Genomic DNA, 21,166 nt, shown 5'->3' on the forward strand with positions numbered 1-21,166 from the left:
ATCCCCCGCCGCGGCTCAGCGCCCGCCCCCGCCGCGCTCCGCCCCCGCCGGGCGGCCTGCAGGCGCCGGCCCTGCCTGCCGGGGACCGTGCAACAGCGCAGGGGCCGATCCGGGGGGCGGATTGGGGCCGGGGGGCCCTGCCGGTAAGCAGAGGGGCAGGCCCGCCCTTGCCGCCCCGTCCCGGAGCGCGGTCGCTTGCCTCACGCCGCGCTCCGTCGCCGGGATGGAGGGAGGGGGGACCCGCCGGGAGTGCTGCCAGCCGGGTGGGGAGGGCTGGGCCGAGCACACCGGGAGATGAACTGCCGGAACGGCAAGGGCGAGCGCTGGGCCGGGCCCTGGCGCGGTCCCGCCGGTGCGGGCGGGCGGTGTGTCAGCGGCGGGGCCCGGCCCAGGGCGGGCTCTCCCGGAGGCGTCTGTTCTGTCTCGTGCCGGCGGGAGCCTCCCGGCCTGAGGGCCCGGGGACCCCCTTGCTCCAGCGGTTCGCTGCTGAAATTGCTCGTGTCTTCACGGTTTGGCCTCCAGCTTACAGAGGTGGCCAGTCGCCCCGCGGTGCTCACCCCCCGGTGGTAGCCACCTCACGGGCAGCCACGGCTGGCGGGCCTGCATGGCTCAGGCGGGCAGTGCAGCACAAGCCAGCCCCCAAGGTTGGAGCAAGCTAAACAAGAGTCCTGCTGAGGGGCTGCAGACGGGCTTGTCGCATAAAGAGGTTTCTGTGGAACTGGGAATCCTGAGCTACAAGTGAGGTGCCAGAAAGGATGTGGAATTTGTGGAAAGGGAACCACGAAAGGATGTTTTATTCCGCTTCTCGTATTTTTTATGTTGTCACCCCAAGAGTGTGTCTACCCCAGGTAGACGGGAAGGCTGTTTACAGTGGCGACTCATTGCAGGCATGGTGGAATTTGGCATTTCAGGCCCTCCTGTGGCACTGGAGGAGCCCCCCCCAGGGCCAGGGCCCCCCTCAGGAAGGATTGCCCCCCCCCCCAGGGAGGAGGCTCTTTTTTCAGGAAGGGCTCTCCTCCTTGAGGGGGTCTCTGCTCGCTGTGGGGGGCCGGCCCCAAACCCTGGCTCAAAACCATGAGGAGAACATCTGGAGCTGTAGCTGGGGCAGGCCGGCTGCACCCGGCGGCCCCTTGTCAGAGCTGCCGTGCCCGGCGCTCAGGCGGTTTTGCAGGGCCCAGAGGGGTCGGTGGTGAAGGTGTTGCTGGCCCTGGCCTGTGCTGGAAACAGCTCTCGGGAAGGAAGGAGATGTGTGTGTCTGTAGTACATGTGCCCACGCAGGTATGTGTCATTTTCAAGGTACACAGGTGGGCTCTGGTCAATTCCCGTGGGAACAGGGAGTGGAGAGAAAACACAGAAACTTCTCAATGAACAGGTTGACCTTCTAGCTCTTTGGGGAAGGAAAAAGATGTGTGGGCCTGTGTGTAATGTATAAATACACACATATATATGTAATTTTCAAGGTATAAAGGTCAGGGTCTGGTGAATTTCCACAACAATGGGGAAGGGAGAGAAAACACAAAGAAACTTCTCAATGACTAGGTTAAACTTCTATCTCCTGGCTGGCAAAATCATGGCACTTTGCAAGCTGAGAAGTAAATTTAGGTCCATGCTGTGCTGCTCCAGGGAGAAGGGCAGAGCATGTGGCCCAGACAACATTAAAAAATTAGTCTTTGTAATGCAGGTGAATCCTGGGCCAGCGAGAGAAGTCATAGTTGTGTCATTAAGTGTATAAAACAAACAAACCAACCCCAAACCACCCCACCCCCCGCCAACCTTAATTCTGTAGCTACCAGCTCTCAACCATTTCTTGACTTTGTAGGAAGCTGTGTTTGTGACGGGTCTGGAGTCATCTTCCTAAATGTTTTTGTTGCTGTGTTTCTTGGCAGCTTTTAAAATAATTTTTGTATTGCGTCCTTAGAAAAAACATTCTCATGTCACCTTCAGAGACTTTACAGTGATGGTGTTTTAGTGTCACATCTTATTGGCAGACTTAGCTTCAGTCCATTAATGCATTGGGAAGATGTAGCATAATCTGTCATAAATAATCCATAATCAGGCTATTCCCTTCATGTTACTGATGTATTCTGGCTGACAGACTTGTGGTCACTTTGTACAAGCTAATTTAATCATTGGATCATATTGGTTTTTCCATTTGATAGACTTGAATGAGGTTTGAATTGGTAGACGGTGGTTTTAGCAAAGAGCTGTTAGTCATTTTTTAAAGTACAGTTACTGTTCAGAATGTTGTTTAAGTTCATTGCTTCTCAGTGAATAGAGACTAAACAGTACTTTTAATATAGAAGGCTAGTAATTTGCTCTTCTTGTAAACTTGCACTGGTATGTTAGTCTGATACGTCTTTCATGGACATTGTGATATCTTTCTGTGTTTACTGGGTTTTTTTACTCCTTTTCCTTTGCTTCAGGTTGAAAAGATGGGAAATGCAGAAAGCAATACCTATCAGAATCATCTTTCCAGATTTCTTCCTGAGGAGCAGTCTGACATTGATGGAGTATTTGATACTTTATCAGGATGGAGTGGCTCAGCTGGAGCGAAAAATGGCAAAGCTACAAAGAAAACTGTGACTCTGGCAGCACTACAGGCAAGACAATTTATTATTCCTGATATATCTGGGATGTAGTCCATTGAACATAATTTCAGAAAGAAACTAAAGACGTGGCAATAGTTACTTTTTAAGGATTGCTCGTCTCAATTTAATATGTATATGTTTTGGGGCAGGGTAGATATGTAAATTTTTCTTACAGTTTAACAGGAGTAGTGACTTTCAGGTTTGTATTTATCTCTTAAATTGCACTGTTGGGTCAATTTGCAGCCTTCCTGATTCTGAAGTAAAGTTGGGACCTACAAAAAGATTTTTACAGAAAACTGAAAAATGGGAAGAATATTCTTCCCCCTGGAGATTATAGTTTGTGATTACTTACAGATTTTCTTGCAAAGCTGTGACAAAGTCAGTTTGTATTTGGTTATATCTTTCTCCCTCAGTTGCATCGCTGTCTCTAATCTTTCCAGTTGCATTAAAAGGAGTGAATTCAATTTTGACTGATTAAGCTGTGGCTCCCTGTTCTAGCTAATTAACATACATTACGCTTCCTGATTAACTTTGCATTTATTTTCTAATCAAGGAAGAAGAGGAAAATGATTAGTTTCAATACTTGATAACTTCAGTTAGGCAGGAACCAAGTGGCCAAATGAATGTAGTATTAAAAGTGCATTTTTATATATGTTACACAGGTTAATGGAATTAAATTAAAGCTCAGCAAAAGAAGCAGGTTATTTTAAGATATTTAGTAATATAGCTGTATACAGACCAGCTTTAGCCTTCCTCCAGCCTGGCTGCTTATGAGCTATCACCAGTTTGGAAACAGTGGTGCTGCTGCCCACCTTTTCAACCCTAATATGTCCAAGAACCTGATCCTTGGCATCTGTTACTTGACTGGCACCTGGAAGAAGTTCTCCTTTTGGCTTTGCCCCTAGATCTGTGTGATGTTTGATGGATGTTTGTCTTTTCGGGTCATTTCATTTGCCAACTTAAAATTAAAATCTTTTGAAAGACTGCCTGTAGGTGCCTAATTCCTTATTGCAGGGACTATTGCAACTGGCGTGCCTGCCTCGTAGGTGTCTATGCTTGTGCCTGAGCTAGAGTGTTATGTGGCAGATTTTATCTAAGAACAGGCTGGTAAGGTTGACCCAAGCATTGCCTCATGTTCTCTGCTTGGGCTCTGCTTTACAAAAAGGAAGCCACATGGCTTCTGGAGCAGAGCAGGCTGCGCTGCACAGCTTGGAAAGCAGGTAGAGCAGGTATCTCTAGATACTTTCTTGAAGCCATTTAAGACAAGGGTTCTAAACTGTCAGAGATGTGAGTTTGTTCGATGTTTGGATTCCCTTTTTAGAGTCCTCCTTTTTTGCACCCCCTGTCTATTCATTGGAGTAGCTTAAGTGTAGCAAAACAGCGCAACTAAGCGGTGGGTGGGAAAGGGTAGGGAGTGGGAAAGTAATACTGCAGTGTGAAGTAAAAAGCCCTTGAATATAGTGGTTTTAATGACGCTCCCTGCTGCTTGTCCCACGTCAGGTTTGTGTAGCACTTTTAGAAGGCTTCTGAAAGACAGCTGTAATCGCTGTGACCTCTCTCCCTCAATAGAAAGCACTCTAATGTGCAAGATGGTGGCTGCTAATTCTGCTTCTACTGAAATCAATGGGAGTGTTACCACTGGCAGGGACGCATTGGATCTCACCCTATATGCACAGCAACAGCCATTAACATCAAATGGGAACGGCCCTGGTGGCTTCAGTAGGACTGGTATTGAGCCAACGATGGATTGGTAATAGCAGCTCCACGGAATAGAGCTGGAGTGCTTTACGCAGGTGGAGCTCCATTGATTGCAGCATAGTCCCCGTTGGGCTACACCCCTGTGCATAACAGTCAAGTCATCTCTTCAGCATGTCATGCACAGAGCTACGCGCACTGAAGACACTGTGTAATCATGTCCTGGTGTATGGATGTATTTTAGATGATTTATTTATAAACCGTGTAATTATCTTGAACACTGTGAAAGTTTCTTGAATCCAGAGTCAGATCTTTCCCGCAGTGTTGTGATGTATGGTGATGTATAGCAGTTAGATTTCAATTTCAGAAGCCAGTCATGCAATTTAGATGAATAAGTTTTGATTTCAACTGTCTTAACATCAGGGATGTCTTATAAAAGTCAGGTGGTCTCAGTTTTGTTCTGTGCCTGAATTAGACATTGCTCTGCAGGAAGAAAATTCTCAAATTGTTCTATGTGTGCATGTAGGGTTAAACACCTTGCCTGTATTGTCTTGAGTCCAAAACTGAGATATGGAAAAAACTTTACAATCTGGTTCTTTTTTAAGTATCTGTGAGCTCCGCTATCAAAAGCAGAGTTAAACCATAATTTTAAATGTTGGACTGGCAGAGTTGTAAACCATTACAACAGAGTTATCTTACAGAAATCCTTTGCTAATACCCTATTAACACTTTAGTTTTGTATTCTTTAAAGTCCATGGCATTTGTAGAAAAACAGTATCAACTTAGATCACTAAAGAGTATTAGAAAGGAAATACTATACAAATAGAGATTTTTTTTTTTCCTCTTGGAAAACCAGCCTTTCAACAAAAGTTTGTTGCTGATAGTAGACACTTGGTATTGAAATCCTTCATTCATAGTAGTATGTGCCAGCACAGATTAGCTGGAATATATTAGTTATTCTGCATTTGTAAAATGTGTTTTTTCCTGCTTTTCTCATTGTAGGCGTATATGCGGGAGCCATTACCAGAGCAAATGACTGTTCGGTTATACAACGGAATGAAAAGTATTGACCTGACTGGGAAATCGTCTGGGCTGAGTGAACCGATTGCTAAGCAGCAGTTTGTAATTTTTATGTCAAACCTCTTAAAAGGGAATGCAGATGAGAAGATTACCATAATAATGAGAATGATTTCCAAGACAGAAGGGCCTGTGAAGGGCAAACAAATCCAAGAGGTAAACAGGCAGTGAAATGTGTGTTGGGGGCAGAGTAACAGAACAGAGACAAAGGTAATTCGAAGGTAATCTTTACAGCACAAGATTCAGAACAGGGATTCTTGACTTTTATATTTTTTTAATCTCTCTACCACCAGTTTGCTGATCTGGGACAAACAGTGTGGGCAAAGCGGTTTATATGGGGTGACCGTTTCAGCTGTGGGCTTTTCCGTGCTGGCTTGCCTACTTTGGGAACCAGGATCTGGATTTTGTGGAGCGGGCTGACTGTTTTGTCTGATGGTTCACAGGCTCACTCTGAAGGGTGCAGAGACCGGCTATATCTAAGAGCCAGCAAGGGTTGTGGTGTGGCTGGTGCTTCTAGAAGTGCTTTCTAGAGCTTTAGTTGCAGGATAGATGCGTGAATCAAATACATAGCTTGCAAGGTGGAAGACTGGGGTCTCACAAAACAGTAATTCACTAGCAGCTCCTACCACTGGAAAATTTGGACTTCCCCTCCCTCTTTCATGCCATATTTTGTTGTGATGCTTTGTGAAGTAACATATACAAAATGTTGAAAATCTTGAAAAAGGATACTTTTTAAGACCTATGACACTGAAATAGCATTTCTGTTATTTCTGACTCGTCATGAGAAGAGGTGTTTGTGCCATTGGTATTACAGCATCAGTACTGTGTGACTTTATTTTCAGAAAGTCTTTTGAAACTCTTGGCAATTTTATTTAAGAAATGCCAAAATGGTGATGTTTTAACCTTTTAAGTTCACAGAGGATCTGATCGCATCTGTAGTCCATGTACTGAGCTACAGGAAAGAACTGAAAGGTTGGAGTTTGGAGAATACTAGGGAATCTGCAAGTGGCGTAAAGGCTCTGGCTTCTCAGCTGATATCAGAATTGAAGCTTGCAGGTAAGCAGGACGGATGTAGTATATCCCACAATGGCACAGAGCTCATGTGATCACTGGTCTCACACGAATTTTTCTCATCAGGTCACATCTTTGAATTTAAATGGTGAAACCGGTATTTCAAACCTAGTGTTTTGCAAATGACTTGGGAATTTTATTAATTTTACCTTACCATCTTTCTCCCCTAAATTCAGGAGAGCTTTGATTTGAAGTCCCAGTTTAAGTGGACATGCAAAACTATTTGTCATGGAACGTGTCTATTTTACAAATGCCTGACTTGCAGGTGATGGGCATTTAGATTTATGACTGTATGTGCTTTTACAAGGCATAGGTTTATCTTTGCACTGTGTTAACAACAGATTTTGCTGTCTTGCAAAGAACATCTCATAAGTTGTAACTAGGAGTCTGTGTTTCTTAATCATTACAGCCCAACCAGTGGATATCATGGGCAAATGTTTCTCAGTTCTGTGTGTGCATCTGCTTAATGTAGCTGACGCTTTACTGTCACCAGCCCCTCTCATATGTGGTTTCATGTCCATTAAAATAATGGAATATTTTGTTTACACTTAAAAAATCAACTGATTATTTTCCAGCCTCGGAGGCTTATTACTGTTCCTGTGTGTCTTATTATTTAGATGGGAAAAAACCTGTGGGTCTTCAGCTGATGGAGACAAGTTTTGATCAAAGTGTCATTGAGGACTGGGTTTACCGAATTCCACAGATCTCCATTTTCCTCAGTGTTGTTATCAGGCAAGGCCTCCATGTTCTGCATTCTGTCCCAGACCAAACCAAAGACATAGTCAACCTGGTTCCAGGCTGCAGAGGCATCAAAGGAAGAGGACTTGTCAGTCTCTTTGACATTCCAGCCGTCATATACATCAACTCCCATCTACCTGCAGAGCTACAGCACAAGTGGCAGCTTATATTTTCTTCTAAGCTTCATGGAGAAAGCTTTTCACAGTTATGTGGGCATATAGTGAACAAAGGACCTTGCATAGTGATCTTAAAGGACTTAGATGGTTATATCTTTGGTGGGTTTGCGTCTCACTCCTGGGAGGTGAAGCCACAGTTCCAAGGTAAAACTCACTTTTCTTTTTCTAGTATCTCATGGCCCTGGTAAGCATTGCCTATTCTGTACAGGCACAAGAATTCTGTCTACCTAATAGATACGGTCATTTTACTTTCACAACATGCAGTATTTCATATACTTCCAAGTGTATTTTCCTGTGGCAACAATAACACAAAGTTCTGAAAAATATAAAATGCACGTGAAGTTGTTTTTGCTTTGTACCCAGCCAGGCATATTACTGATTAATGTTTATAGTTTGTTATTTGATAAGACTTTTAAATTTGCAGAGCTTATTGATCATGGAGTAGGTTTTCTTTCCAGTGAAATCTATCAACCCCTGTAGTTGCATAGACTGAAAATGAAATGAAAATGAAGGACATACAGTGAATTAGAGTTTCAAGAAGATGTCCGGCAGATGGCAATCTTCCATCTCAGAACAGCCGAGCCAAGCAGCAGGCAGGTTAAGCCTCCTGGTGCCAGTTGTGCACTGTCTGAGTTTCTTTTTTTTAAAATCCAGCAGCAAAAGGGTTGTTCGGACAAGCTAAAATTTTTGTTCCCTTGAAACCTCTGGGGAGAGGAAAGGGGTTTTTTTTGTAACTCTTTGGAAAGAGCTTTTGTGGTGGCTTTCCATAAAAAACCAACCACCTACGGACTCTGGATAATGTGTCCTACTAGGAATCCTTACTTTTGCCACATTAAAAACTCAATTCCTACGCTTAACTAGTATTTGATAATTACCATTCAGTCAGCTAATATAATGTTGTGTTACATTCATTACACAACACTTCCCTTGTATTTTTTTCCTGGCAGACTAACACATGCAGCATACTAGACCATCATACCACAGGTCCCTCTGAACACCAGACTGGGCATAATGAAAATTGTACTCTAAATCATTGATCCTAACTCATCTATAGATCAGTCTAGTCAGAACTAATGGTGTCTGCACTCACATCAGTTTGTATGGGTCTAGCAGTTGGCCAGTTTTAGGTGATCCTGTGCAAGCCTGTGGTAGGTGTACCCTTACATAGTAATGTAATGTACTTCTCATGCCTCTGACTCTGCCCTTGGTCACAGCCTTGTAATCACGTTGATTTCTGTGACCCTGCACAGTGTTAACTGAGAATAAACAATAGGTCTAGATCTTGATGAGAGACAGGTATTGGCTTTCTGAGATTGCAGCTGCTCTCTGATTTATTCACATGTGCTTCTTCAGTATTTTTTTCCTATCCTGTTTGTAGGCAAGTTACTGCTTGGTTGGTTGTCTGACCTCAGATTCTTTTCTGTTTACAGGTGACAACAGATGCTTTCTGTTTTCTGTTTTCCCCTCTCTTGCTGTATACACATACACAGGGTACAATGACCACTACATGTATTTGAACCATGGCCAACAAACAATGCCGAATGGACTTGTAAGTATTAAGAAATGACAATTTGGAAATTGGATTCATGGCTGGTGTTTGGAAGTGTTTTGTGGGTTTTGCTTCTGTTACTGTGAGCAGATTTATTTCACTTATTTATTCTCTGAGGAAGTTTTCATCCCTTTGCTGCTATTTGTGCCACACTTTTAGTAGGAGGATTTTTTAAATTTTTTTCTGTGAAAGCATCAGTGTAAAGTGTGAACTATGGATAACGATGGAGAACCACGTGCAGTACTGATAGAGTCTATACTTCACAGTTGATATGTATATTGAAGTACTGAATCAACTAAAATGGAATTTATTTCTGTCTGACCCAAGTTGGTGGGCTTTATGTGGGTTAGATTTATGGGGGTTCTGGGAATAAATCTTTTTGCTAAGTTTGGTTATCACAGAAGCCCTTCTAGCAGTCCTCCCTGTTGTCTGGAAGAATTGACTGCATGTATCCACATCGCTGAAGCAGCACAAGCTAGCTGATCTGTGTAATTGAGGATCCTTCCGCTGGCTGCTCTCACTGCCACACTAACTGCTTTTTAAATTATGGAAGGCTGAGAAAATCAGACAGAATTAGAATCCAAGAGTTGCATGTAGGCTGCTGCAGTTGGGTGATTACAGTAGCAGAAGCTCCTTTTACTCAGGTTCACCAATGAGTTCTCCAGAGGCAAAGGAGTTTCAACAGAGCTACAACACACCACTTGTTTTGAAAAGTGCTTCACAGTTTTGTAGCATTATGTGCCCATAACTTTGGGAATTGCAGCACTTTGGAGTAAATTTGCTCTAAAGAAAGCAAACAACATCAAATTACATTATTTGTTTCTGTAGATACTTCTACATGGGAAAGAGGCAGCAAAACCGAGCACTTTCACCCTGTTTAAAATGGAACTGTTAGTCAATAAACAAAAACTAGTGAGCTAAATTTCTAGCACAGTATGCAGCTGAAGTGCTTGCAGGTGCTGGTATTCTGTAAAGCATACAGGGAGGGCAGCATTACTCAGGTAAATTCTTGTTTGTCTTCAGGAATACTGTGTTTGGGTACAGAAGCCCAGGTTCACTCAGAATGCCCTTTTTCACCTACCCGTAGGAGTGTGGCATAAATGCTGGAAACAGCAATTTGCACTCCAGGTTTCATAACTTGCCCAGCGTGTTTTGTGTGTGCAGCAGGTGTTTAGTGTGCTGCTTTGGTTCCCAGGGTATGGGTGGACAACACGGATACTTTGGACTCTGGATAGACAGTGACTATGGGAAGGGACACAGTAAAGCAAAACCTCGATGTACCACCTACAACAGTCCCCAGCTGTCAGCAAAAGAGGATTTTGCGCTGGATGCCATGGAAGTCTGGGCAGTGGGAGACCTCCCTGAAAGCGCAGGGGTAGGTGAACCTGTGAAATTGCGTCCTGATGGGAATGGAAGATGAAATGCAAAACTTAACAGTTGCAGGTTTTGGATTAAACACTCTCCATTGCAATGAAGAATGTTTTCTTGTAACTGGCCCTGTGGTGCTATGTATTTTGTAGCAAGCAAGTGGCAAAACAGCAGTGGAATTATTGAGGGTACCAACAAGAACGAACGTCAGGAGCCATGAGGTGATAAGAGTCAGAAGAGCAGTACTGTATTCTGAATTTCAGAAGGCCTTTCTGATATTGAGGAATGGTCTCCAGGAGGAAACTCCTTAGAGGGGTTTAATAAAACCCAGTGTTTGTAAAACAGCCAGAAAGCACTGGAAGCTCACAAGTAAAGCCCAATCTATAGTTCAGGAAAAGAACCCAAAAGATTTCTTTACCAGGGACTTTAAATTTGCTATTTATTGTTTTACAGTAAATTTATGTGAATACATTTATGCTAGTCTTACTGCATTTGGTTTATTTCTGGGAATGAGTAGGAGACCTCTTTCCAGTCTCCTCTGCGCCTGTAATTTTTTCTCCTATTGAACTGTTTGGTCTGCACAGTTTGCTGTTGGTTTTCTTTTTTTTTTTCTTATTTTTATTTCTTTTCATATTAAATTCATGTGCTCTGCCTATTCACTGGATACGTAGCTCTAAATAGAAACAGAACAAATGGTTTACAAAAAATGTTGAGTTGTACTTGAATCTCTTCTCTAAAAAAAGTTCATGTCTGCAGTTCAGACTGAGGTCAGGTTAACCAGGATGTTCTGGCTGGCTTGTCACCTGAATAAACTTGAGATAGTTCACTGTCATCTTAGGAAAACTTTACGGCTATTTTGTGTAACTGCAGCAATAAAAATCTTTTAATGTATCCCAGTGACTCTTAAATGCCTTACTTGGAAAGTATGCAGGCTTCCGTGTGACAAGCTCGCAAACCAGATTACCTGTGGAGTTTTAAGTATGTCTCCTTCTTGCAGCCTGATATTGATTCGTTCACAATGACATTATAAATTAACTATATTTAATTTTGTTTTGAAGGCCAAAGGTAAGAAGAGTATTCTGGATGTAGATCCTGAGACTCAGGCCTTATTAGAAATGGCTGGAAAAAGTCGTCACAGCGAAGGTCTACGAGAACCCATTGAAGAGGATGAGGATGACAATAATTAAGGATTCAAAGTAACATGAAAAACCTTTTTATTTTTTGCTCCTCAGTGTTAATGTTCCTTGGACAGGATATGTTTTCTTTACTTTTGTACCTTACCTTTACCTAATTATCTGGATGAAGCTTAAGCCTCATACTTACGTAATATTTAGGTCCAATGCAATAGCCTGCCTGAAGGGTTTTGTTTGGGGAGGACAGAAAAATTAACTAGGTACTTTATCATTAGACATCTCTAAGTTCTAGCTGAATATGAATTTGCCAGCATTCCTGATAGATCCTCTCTGCATACAAAATTAAAAACAACAGAAGTTACTGACAGTAAGGCTTGGAGAATTTATATATATTTATATAAAGAGTGCTCGAAACACTGATTAAGGCTCTTATACCTCAGCTGCGCATATTTATTTGCATGCAATGAAATTAGTCTATGAAGTCTGCAAATTGTAATGATGTCTTACATTGGTAAACATAGAGTAGTCCACGTGATTCCAAATGTAGGATGCTATTAATTTGCATTGCTCCAGTTAAGCATTAAATGTCATGTTTTCTGTCAGATTTTTAGCAAGTAACTCTATACGGGCTGTAAGATGATCAGAACACTACGTATACAGCATCCAGTTTTATAATACTACACTACACTTTAGTGCATTTTACTTAAGATGTTTCTGCAGAAATTTGCCTATTGCTTTTTAAATTTAGTAGAGCAGAACCATTGGAATCATTTAGCCATATTTATCCTAAGAATGGGCAATACCTCCGGCAGAAATTCCTTAGGGAACTTGCCTTCTTTAGTAGCCTCACTTGAGACTGGAGTAAAAGATAGGGCTGTAAAAAGGATTAAGTAAGAAGCATCCACAGTTAATTGGGAATCGTATCTGCAGATACCTTGTAAAAAAAAAAAAAAAAAAAATCAGGGTTATGCCTGTAACACGTTTAAAGACAACTGCTGTACACTTTATTTCCACGTAATTAATCATTACTATATTATAGGGAAAAAAAATGCCCGCAATGTGAAATGTAGTCAGTTGGGGTTTTTGCTCTGTTTTGTTGGCTGTTTGTCAATCAGGACCAGTTTTGTCAGGTCTCTTATACTCAGGGCTTTTTCTACTTGAATCTGTTCACATTTATCAGTAATTATTAGTTTAACCTTGCTAATTCTACATGTCATTAACTTGCCAAAAGTTATCCTAATTTCTACCAGGGACTTGGATTTCTAACTCAGCAAATTGTGTTTGGTTATTAGTGTGTATGATTGTCAGCCTTTCTCTTCCTAAGGGAAAGGACTGTATCAAATCCCCTTTGTCTTAGCATAGGTTTGTCTTCTGTGCAGCTTAGAGAAAAAAAATGTGTTGTAGGTCTGTAAAATTACTGTGATTCCTGATCATGTGACCTTCCTTCAACTTCTTTCCATTAATGTTTTCTTGTATGGTGCCTTTTTTTTCCCCCACCCGATTGTTTTTCATAGGAAGCCAGATTTGAATACTCTGAATAATCTGCACTTGTGCCTTAATGTAGATCCCATTTTAAAAAAAAAAAATATTAAACAATCTGAATTTAGCCTTGAAAGGAGAGCATGAAGCAATTGCTCCAGCCAGACATCCTAGCACCCAACTGTGCGTTTTGTGTGCTACCTGAGCTAGTAATTGGGGCATTTATGCTATCTGTTCCAGTACCGAGTATGCTGTGAAAAGCCTGAGCTAATGTCCTTTTATCTTGTATTTGCTTAAATAAACCAGATAGTCTGCCAAGTTTGTAACACACAGAAAAAAATGTAAGCATTAAAACAATTACACTGATACTTTTATATAATTTTCTTCTCTGTATATTTTAATAAGGATTTTAAATGGTACAAAGTAGGGAGTGCTATATAGACAGCAAGTCAGTACATGATGCTCTCTGTAAGCATGGTGATGCTGGCTTTTGTTTTAACATTGTCAAACTCCCACCGTAAGTCTCAGAGAAATTCTCCGCTTCAGTACTGACTAAACATACTAGATACTTGAAGTGGATGGCATACAGGATTGAGACATAGCTGAATTTCTGCAGTTACACATAAAATAAACAGCTAGACTTCCCTTTCCTTCCATTACAAGGCAGAGACTTTTCTTTGAGGACTGAAACCATTTTCAAGGATTTTATAAAAATAGCGAGCAGACCCCTTTGCAGACTGTATCTGGGGAGGGTGAATTGCACAAAGCTACTCTTCACCAGAAATATTTCAGTGGCCAGCTTTTATTTGATTTAAAGTAAGTATCAGTATAGCTAGTTCTTTCTAGACTGTGAATCTGAAATGTAATTCAGTTTAACCATAGTCTTGTGAAGATCAGCATAGCATTTTGAGCTCTGAAATTGCGTCTTTTGAGAGGTTTGTCTTGGAGACTCTTCATCTTCATTTTGAAGTGAAGATGTTAAGCTGGGGCAAGAAGAAAACTGACACCATGACGCTTTTAGCAAGTGTATCAGTGAAGCATTATTTACTAGGACACTACTGATCCAACCACCAGATGGGATTATTCAGCATTGTTCTTTAAATGTAAAAGATCGGCTTGGAAGAGACTCAACTTTCTTTTTTTTCCTGAACCTAATGATTAAGCAATCTGTGCTTAGTGTTCATGCATCTAAAAATGCCCAGAAAGCATTTGTCAGCAGTGGGCTTAGCTATGATCTAAACATCTCTCAATCGCTTTTATGCAGCTGTTGATCCAACTGCAAAGCTTAACTTCCCTGCTATGTGCATGAGCCATCTTTATTCTCATGCGCTTGTGAAAGTGTGTCCCTTCCCCATTAAATCCACTCACCACCGTGCATCAGATCACGCCAGCCTTCCACTTTGCTCCTGTTAGTCACATAGGTACAGAAAAATCACTGCAGTGTCTGGCAGAAGCTGACAGCCAAGGGTGGGCGCTTAGAGCCCTCTACTCTTTGTTTGACATCTCCCCGCAGCTTCCTTGAGTGTCCTGCTGAATCCAGGCTAGATATCTGGGAACCTAGAAACACTATACGTTGACTATAAGAAGTGCTAGTGAAGGCAGGTCTTTTCCATTCTTCTGTTTAATATAAAAGGACGGGTCTAAATCAAGAATCTCATTCAGATACTTGTTACTAACATTTTTAAATGTAGATTTTATTAATAAAAATCATTTTGATTTAAATAAATAAAATTTTAGTTTATGCACAACAGATTTTTCTGTACAGGTGTGAAACTTATTTTGTCTGGGACTATCACAGCATTCTTGACATAGAGATCAATGTTACAAAAATATACCTGATCTTGGCTTAAAGCAGGAGCCACTCTGGATGTTTCTGTAGACAGCTCACACAGCTTAGGTAAGGCATGTAGAAGGAACAGACTCTGGCGTAAGGAGGACTGTCAGTACGGATTCACTTGAGTATCTTCATAGATGAAGAATGTGTGGTGTCGGAAAATGGTGCAGTTGAATAATCTACCATGACAGCTCCATTCCAAGCATATCTTTAGAGGAGGTTTGCATCAGTCATGACATCCCTTTGTGTGCTTTAGTTGGCAGCAGCTTTTTTCGCAGAGTTTGACAAACTCGGACACGAAGAAAACCGAGGAAGCCAGTCCAGTGAGAAACAGCAAGTCTGCCGAGAGGAAACAGAGCAGAGGTGAACACTGCGAACAGCTGGATTTTGTGCTGGGCAGGAGTCCCAGAGAAGGGCCTTACTGCCATAGGTACTTGGGCGTAACTCCACAGATGTACGGCCTAGCTATGCTTTTGCTAGCTGTTGAACTAAGAGAAATGACTGTAGTAGCCAAGGAGTAGCCGTAGTTGGTATAGTCCACATCATGGGTGGAAGCCTCTATGTTAATCATTTGGGATCATTGAACCCTGCTTCTAACTACACACCTAATGTAGGCGCAGTACAGTGGAGTATGGTATAGCTTGCTTAGGCTGATTCAAATGGTAAAATATGCATTGCATTTCCGCTAGGAAACATTCACCCTGCTTCTTCAAAACGGAGTGGCTGCATAATGATCCTAGATGGATTTATATGGAGAAACATTATCATACAGAGCTCCTGCAAAATCTTGGCGTGTCTCCATTTATATGTATTTATGTGCAGTAAGTCAGAATTAAAAACCTAGGCTGGGATAATACCATTAAACACTGCTACTATTTGCGTATGGCTATGTTTATGTATATAGCTATAGGAGCTGTTGATTGATTACCCCTACCAGCAATCTGTTGGGAGCTATTGTAACAATTTGGCAATGGCATCTGCTTTTTAAAGTAGCTTTAATGAAAAAAATACATTATTTATTTTGCAACTTACCTAATGCTCCTAAAATTTCTGTCTGGAAGATCTTTTGTAATGGAGGGATGTATATAACAGCCAACTGTCCCAAAAATGACCCAAGCACAGAATATAAGAACATGCGGTTTCGAAAAAAGCCTATTTCATATATCAGCTTCGTCTAGGAGAAAAAAAAAAAAAAAAAGAAAAAAGAAAAAAAAAAGGATATATAACATTTCCCAGTCTCCTGTTGGTACGTGAACGTCACACTGTTTCTTTGCGTGTAAACTCCATTACTTTTTGAAGTTACATAGACACTGACTTTGGCAGAGCTACGTACTTGAAAGCATAGTTGTAGTTGAGCTATGATGGATAACTTTAAAGATGATAAAAATCATACTGCTTTAAATTACTTTAAAACCCCTTCCTATGCAAAATACTAGTATCCTAGTATTTATGTTAGTGTTTTGAGACAAGGAATTATTGCTGATAAAGCGATCTCACCTGAGAGCGGCATGTCAGGGCATTGAAGAGGTCAAAAAAAACAAAACAGGTGAAAGTCATTGTTGTGGTTCGAGGAGTTATGCCACTTTTTGGATTCTGAAAGCACATGTAAAAATTCAGGGGTTAGTTAAGCCCTACAAAAATATGTAAATTTAATAGATGAATTAAATATTCCCTTTATTGATCCCAGTCAAATCAAGGGGTAGTAAACCAAAAGAATAAATCTAGTGCTGGCTATTTAGGCAGCATTAATTGCTCCCTGCTAATTGTTGACTTATGATCTTATCAACCATGTTTCTTAACCAATTCTTAAACCGATGTGGAATTTGAGTAAAGAATGTTCTAAATGAAATGACTTAAATTGTTACAGTAACAGACACCATTTACTAACAGCAATCCGTAGTACTTATGTACCTGGCATTTTCTACTTCCATGGAAAACTAGAGGTGAGAAGTACCTTAAAAGATTGATATCATGTTGTCATAATTTTCTCATTCTAGATAGGAAGCTCCAAATTGGAGGCAACATGGGAAGGCAGAAGCAGGGCTGGGAGACCTGGTTTCCTAACCCTCTGCCCATACTGTCCCTTCCCCATGGGATGTCTTTCAGAAGATCCTTCGCATGTACTTCAGAAACTGCCCTTCACTTTGCTCTCCACCCTCATGGAAACAAGATATAATTGCAGAATTTCCTCACCTCCTTCCAGAAGACAAAGAGGGTTCCACTGATGATAATTATAGCTGACATGAAGATTTTCAGGATCAATGATTTGCTGAGTATCGTGTCCGTGATACATCGGGGTGGCTGTTTGATGGTATCCCTATCAACAGGCTCAACTCCCAAGCTGCCTCAAAGAGAAGCAGAGGGGCGTGTTTAGTTAGTGCAGATTGTCCTGAAACAGTACTGCTGATAAAACAGGATGGATCTGGAAGGTGCAGTTCTTTGAAATGCAGAGTGACTATTCTGGCAGGGTTACGTGAGGCCCCAGATTTGTCTGCAGCACCTACACCAAAGGTCTTTTTTGCATATTGAGGAGTTAAAGTGACATATCAGGCCAAGGCAGTGCATCGTATCAGTATCCCATCGCAGACAGCAGTGAGACAGTGGCCAACATCTCTTCCATGTCAAAATAGCAACTGTCATTAGCAGTAGTTGTAATTAGCTGTTGGCTGAGGTTCCCAAGTCTTGGGATTTTGGGGCATATGCACCCGCACATACCCGGTATTCCCTTGGCAGTCAGACCTGCAGAGCTATCAGCAGGCGATGCACTCAGGATAACAGACTGTGCCTAGTCAAAAACTGGAATAGTTAAGGGGTTCCACCACAAAATGGGAATGTGTAAAACCTCAAGTAAATGTGAAGTAAATGCTTTTGGAGAGACCAGGAGGGAACAAAAGTACAACTTGTCTTATCTAACTGCCAAATGATTAGTGCATTGATAAGAAATCATAACAGCTTGTGTTCCTAAGCCACATTCAGACATATTAAACCCAAGAATATTTTGATAAAATATCAAATGATATCTTGACTCTTCCATACCTCTGGGCGGGTGGTCCATCCATGATGATGTTGATCCATAAGATCTGCATAGCATTGAGTGGATTTGGTAGGTTGAGCACTGTTGACAGAGTAATTAGGCTTAAAGCTGAAATACTCCTGCAAAGCACAGAACATCATTATTCTGCATGGCTTCACCCCAAAGGTGCTTTCACTAGAACTGAAGGAAACAGAAACTTACGTGCTCAACTGGAACCGGACAAAATTTTTTATGTTGTAAAATATTCCCTTTCCCTCTTCTATTGCATTCCTGGAAGGGAGAGAGTTTATTAAATAACTAGGGATCACACTATTTTACACTGAGCTCCCTGTGACACTCAAAATACAAGTTGTCTTCTCTAGCACGTATTTCAGTTGAAATTCAGACCCCGGCTCAGGAGGAGGATGTCAGTGCAGCTTCTCAGTTAAAATTAAAATTACTTTATCAGAACTAGTAGATCTGAAAACCTGGTTCATGTGGTCAGGTCTGCAGTTCATAAAGCGGGGCTGTGACCTATTTATAGCCTCACTCTACTCTGCCGACTCTTGTTCTGAACCAACAGAGCATTGCAAATCATGTCTTCCCCCTGAGCTTCCTGGATGAGGCAGGGAGCACAAGTTCTGACCTACCCAGACTTTTAGGTGCTTTCAAATCCCCGGTTAGCTACAGCAATGAGAAACCAGGGCTTTCAGATGAAAGGTAGCTTTGTCACCACTGCTGGAATCATTGACGTGTATGTGACTGAAACCATTGTCATTGCCATGTACGCAGCTGAAAATGAGCCATACCCACACTAGGTATCTCCACTCGTGGACTTACATGTCCTGCGTCTTGCATTATTTCCAGGGCTAGTCACGCAACAGACTTGTTGCAATGGAGAGCCAGAAAGTGTCTGAAGCGAGAAAGTGTCTGATAGTAAGAAAGTTGCTAAACCTACATGACTGTTGAGAAGTCGTCGTCCACGAGAATCATGTTGGCAGCCTCTTTGCTGACGTCTGTACCGGCTTGTCCCATCGCAATCCCGATATCAGCAGACTTAAGGGCCACGGCGTCGTTAACCCCATCTCCTGTCATTGACACAACAGCACCAGCCCTCTGCAGAGCCTGTGAGAGTGGAGAGAGGAGAGGCTCTGAAGCAGGAGAAGGCAAGTAAGTCCTGTTGGCAGTCCCAGGATTTGCACGTAGCATCGAAAGAGCCGAAGTGCTGTGTGACACAGGATAAAGCAGACTCGGCAGCCCACTGAGGACAAAGCTCAGACTGAGCATTAAGAGAGTGGATTTTCAGGAGAGCAGAGAGTCTTAACAACTCCAGCAGGAGTTAGAAGAGGAAAGTAAAGTCCTCAGAAATTAGTCTCCTGATACTATGCTTGCTAATAACTCCCTAGTGCCTTTCAAATAACCCAGGCCAGATCTGCAAGAGAAATGCCAATACTTCCAGTGTAAATACCGCCAAAGCTCCAGCTTGGGTCTTACAGTCCTTTAGTTTGAGCTGATCCTGCCTTGGAACACCAGATGGTCTAGAGAACTGCTCTCCCCTCCCAGCTTATATCTTGTTTTTGTGAGGCATACAATGGGTCTGAGTGGCTCTTAGTACCTTTATTATTTTTACTTTGTGCTTTGGACTTGTTCTGAAGAAAACGGAAACCTGAAAAACAAAAAATACAATCTTGTGTTAGATGGATGCTATTGGAAATAGGCCTTATTTTTGTGATCAAAACGATTACATTTTTGACAGTGGATGACAGCTCTGCCTCTGCCAATTGGTCCAGCTCTTCCCCAGACATGGCTTTCAGCTTCCCATTGCAGAGACCAATATTCTGTCCTGCAAAGAAAAGCCCAAAATGAGGCCTGCCCATCACCTCTGGAAAAAGCCAACTATTTCCTGACTCAAATAATAGAGGCAGCAATTAAAGAACTTACTGGGAAACACATCTGAACCTGGGGCATCTGACAGGGCACACAGCTCTCTGGCTCTCAGCTGGGCCAGTCACCCTGTCCTTGCTCAGCCGGAGTCCTGGGAGCCACACAATACCCAGAACTGGAGCTGATACTAAATCTGTCACTCCCTTCTCTGCTGCTTGCTCTGCATATTTGTAATGGCAAAATGCAAAAATGGGAAATGCAGAGATACCCACACTGAACATCAGTGGAGTCTATAATCCCAGCAATGCCATCTGTCTCACTGAAGGGCCCGACACTGAGATTTTGCCATTTCTGGCACTAAAAGAGTGGAATTAAGTCACTGGAATTTTGCCCAATAGAGCTGCTCACTACTGCATTTAATATTATTTGTTTGAATGGAAAAGCAAAAACTCAGTGGCATTTAAAACCTCTATTGCAGACACAGAAAGAATGAAAAAGTGAATTGTTATGTGACAGAATATTAGACTGATCTGACAGACATAATAGAGGCCCACAGGAAAGAAGCTGAAGTTTGCTACCTATAGCCGCAGCAGTTTCCAGGGCATCTCCAGTTATCATCTTTACCGATACACCGGACTCAAGGAGGACCTGAACAGCTTCTCTCACTCCAGCCCTTGGAGGATCAATTATTCCAACCAGACCTAAAAATGTTAGGTTGCCAAGTTCTGGACCTGAAGCCAAAGCAAGTACTAGAAACAGAGGGAGAGAAAGGAAGACAAAACAGAATTATTAATAATGTGGTTCCACACATTAAAACAAGCATTTAGAGGAGATGTTAAATTGCCAGTTTTCCAGCATAAAAAAGTAATTAAAACCAGATCTATGGATGGATGGAAAAAATTGGTCCACTCAAATAATGGCAGTTTATCTGAATCAGAACACTTCTGTTTCACAGGTTTTGCTTCGGATTTATTTCTTTCCAATTTAAAGCTGTCTACCAAGTCTTCCCTGAATGCAGGTGGATTAAATTGGGACAATGTAATGTTAGACCAGATACAGTTCAACTACCATGTTAGATAACAGCGCTCCTGTAAAAACTTAAACTTCTATTTTTAATCTAAAAATGTGAAATGTGAATTCAGTTAAACGAGTGAAACTTCCATTGTGTAAACATCAAGGCTCTGAACATTTTGTTTCTGTTCTTGGTGCCTAACCATATCATTCAATCATTCTTAAATCACTCGAGGATGTGCCAGGGGTTCATGTCAGTGTTGCTTTGATGATTGAATCATAAGCTCGCAGCAGCTGCCTGAGCTAATCACTTTTCTTCAGAGCAGTAATTTGCCATTCACAACAGCAGATGATTCAGATATTGTAAAGCAAGCTCTGTACATGAGTTGCTAACCACAAGACACAGGGCTGGAGAATACATACATTAACTATACCACCTTCCAGACCTGGCTGTCAAGACTTGTGCTCATCTACTTACAACCCAGGAGCGTGCACAGGTGATGGTGTCTTTGTTACTGTGTGAAAGTCCAAGACATTTCTGAAAGGATGT

The 21,166-nt window shown here is 41.9% G+C and overlaps 2 protein-coding genes across 3 annotated transcripts in view; one reads left to right on the plus strand and one right to left on the minus strand.

The window, feature by feature from the left end:
* The first annotated feature begins 34 nt into the window (after window positions 1-34).
* MEAK7 (MTOR associated protein, eak-7 homolog) lies at window positions 35-12,387 on the plus strand. Of its 2 annotated transcripts, none has more exons than XM_037409194.1 (8): window positions 35-143; window positions 2,424-2,600; window positions 5,286-5,516; window positions 6,272-6,416; window positions 7,049-7,489; window positions 8,776-8,894; window positions 10,090-10,269; window positions 11,321-12,387. In XM_037409194.1, exons 2-8 carry the CDS (start codon window positions 2,433-2,435, stop codon window positions 11,447-11,449), a joined length of 1,413 nt encoding a protein of 470 aa, XP_037265091.1. In that variant the 5' UTR covers window positions 35-143; window positions 2,424-2,432; the 3' UTR covers window positions 11,450-12,387. The 2 variants fall into 2 exon arrangements, with proteins under 2 accessions (XP_037265091.1, XP_037265092.1); XM_037409195.1 differs by lacking the exon at window positions 35-143 and adding an exon at window positions 2,216-2,337.
* A 586-nt stretch (window positions 12,388-12,973) lies between these two features.
* Window positions 12,974-21,166, minus strand: part of ATP2C2 (ATPase secretory pathway Ca2+ transporting 2) — a 30,222-nt gene continuing 22,029 nt past the window's right edge. The window contains exons 18-27 of the mRNA XM_037409192.1: window positions 20,184-20,354; window positions 19,467-19,564; window positions 19,337-19,387; window positions 18,680-18,846; window positions 17,944-18,012; window positions 17,745-17,861; window positions 16,902-17,049; window positions 16,206-16,301; window positions 15,741-15,882; window positions 12,974-15,047 (exon numbers count right to left, since the gene is read on the minus strand). Of these exons, the coding sequence (XP_037265089.1) occupies window positions 14,935-15,047; window positions 15,741-15,882; window positions 16,206-16,301; window positions 16,902-17,049; window positions 17,745-17,861; window positions 17,944-18,012; window positions 18,680-18,846; window positions 19,337-19,387; window positions 19,467-19,564; window positions 20,184-20,354 (1,172 nt within the window). The 3' untranslated portion in view covers window positions 12,974-14,934. The remainder of the gene's footprint in view (window positions 15,048-15,740; window positions 15,883-16,205; window positions 16,302-16,901; window positions 17,050-17,744; window positions 17,862-17,943; window positions 18,013-18,679; window positions 18,847-19,336; window positions 19,388-19,466; window positions 19,565-20,183; window positions 20,355-21,166) is intronic.

Source organism: Falco rusticolus, chromosome 15 (genome assembly GCF_015220075.1).
Source record: "Falco rusticolus isolate bFalRus1 chromosome 15, bFalRus1.pri, whole genome shotgun sequence".
NCBI classification, from domain to species: Eukaryota; Metazoa; Chordata; class Aves; order Falconiformes; family Falconidae; genus Falco; species Falco rusticolus.

Coding starts and splice junctions, on each gene's coding strand:
- MEAK7 (XM_037409194.1), top strand. CDS start 2,433: ATGGGAAATGCAGAAAGCAATACCTATCAGAATCATCTTTCCAGATTT. Junction 5,517..6,271: donor AGGGCAAACAAATCCAAGAG/GTAAACAGGCAG, acceptor TAACCTTTTAAG/TTCACAGAGGATCTGATCGC. Junction 6,417..7,048: donor ATCAGAATTGAAGCTTGCAG/GTAAGCAGGACG, acceptor CTTATTATTTAG/ATGGGAAAAAACCTGTGGGT.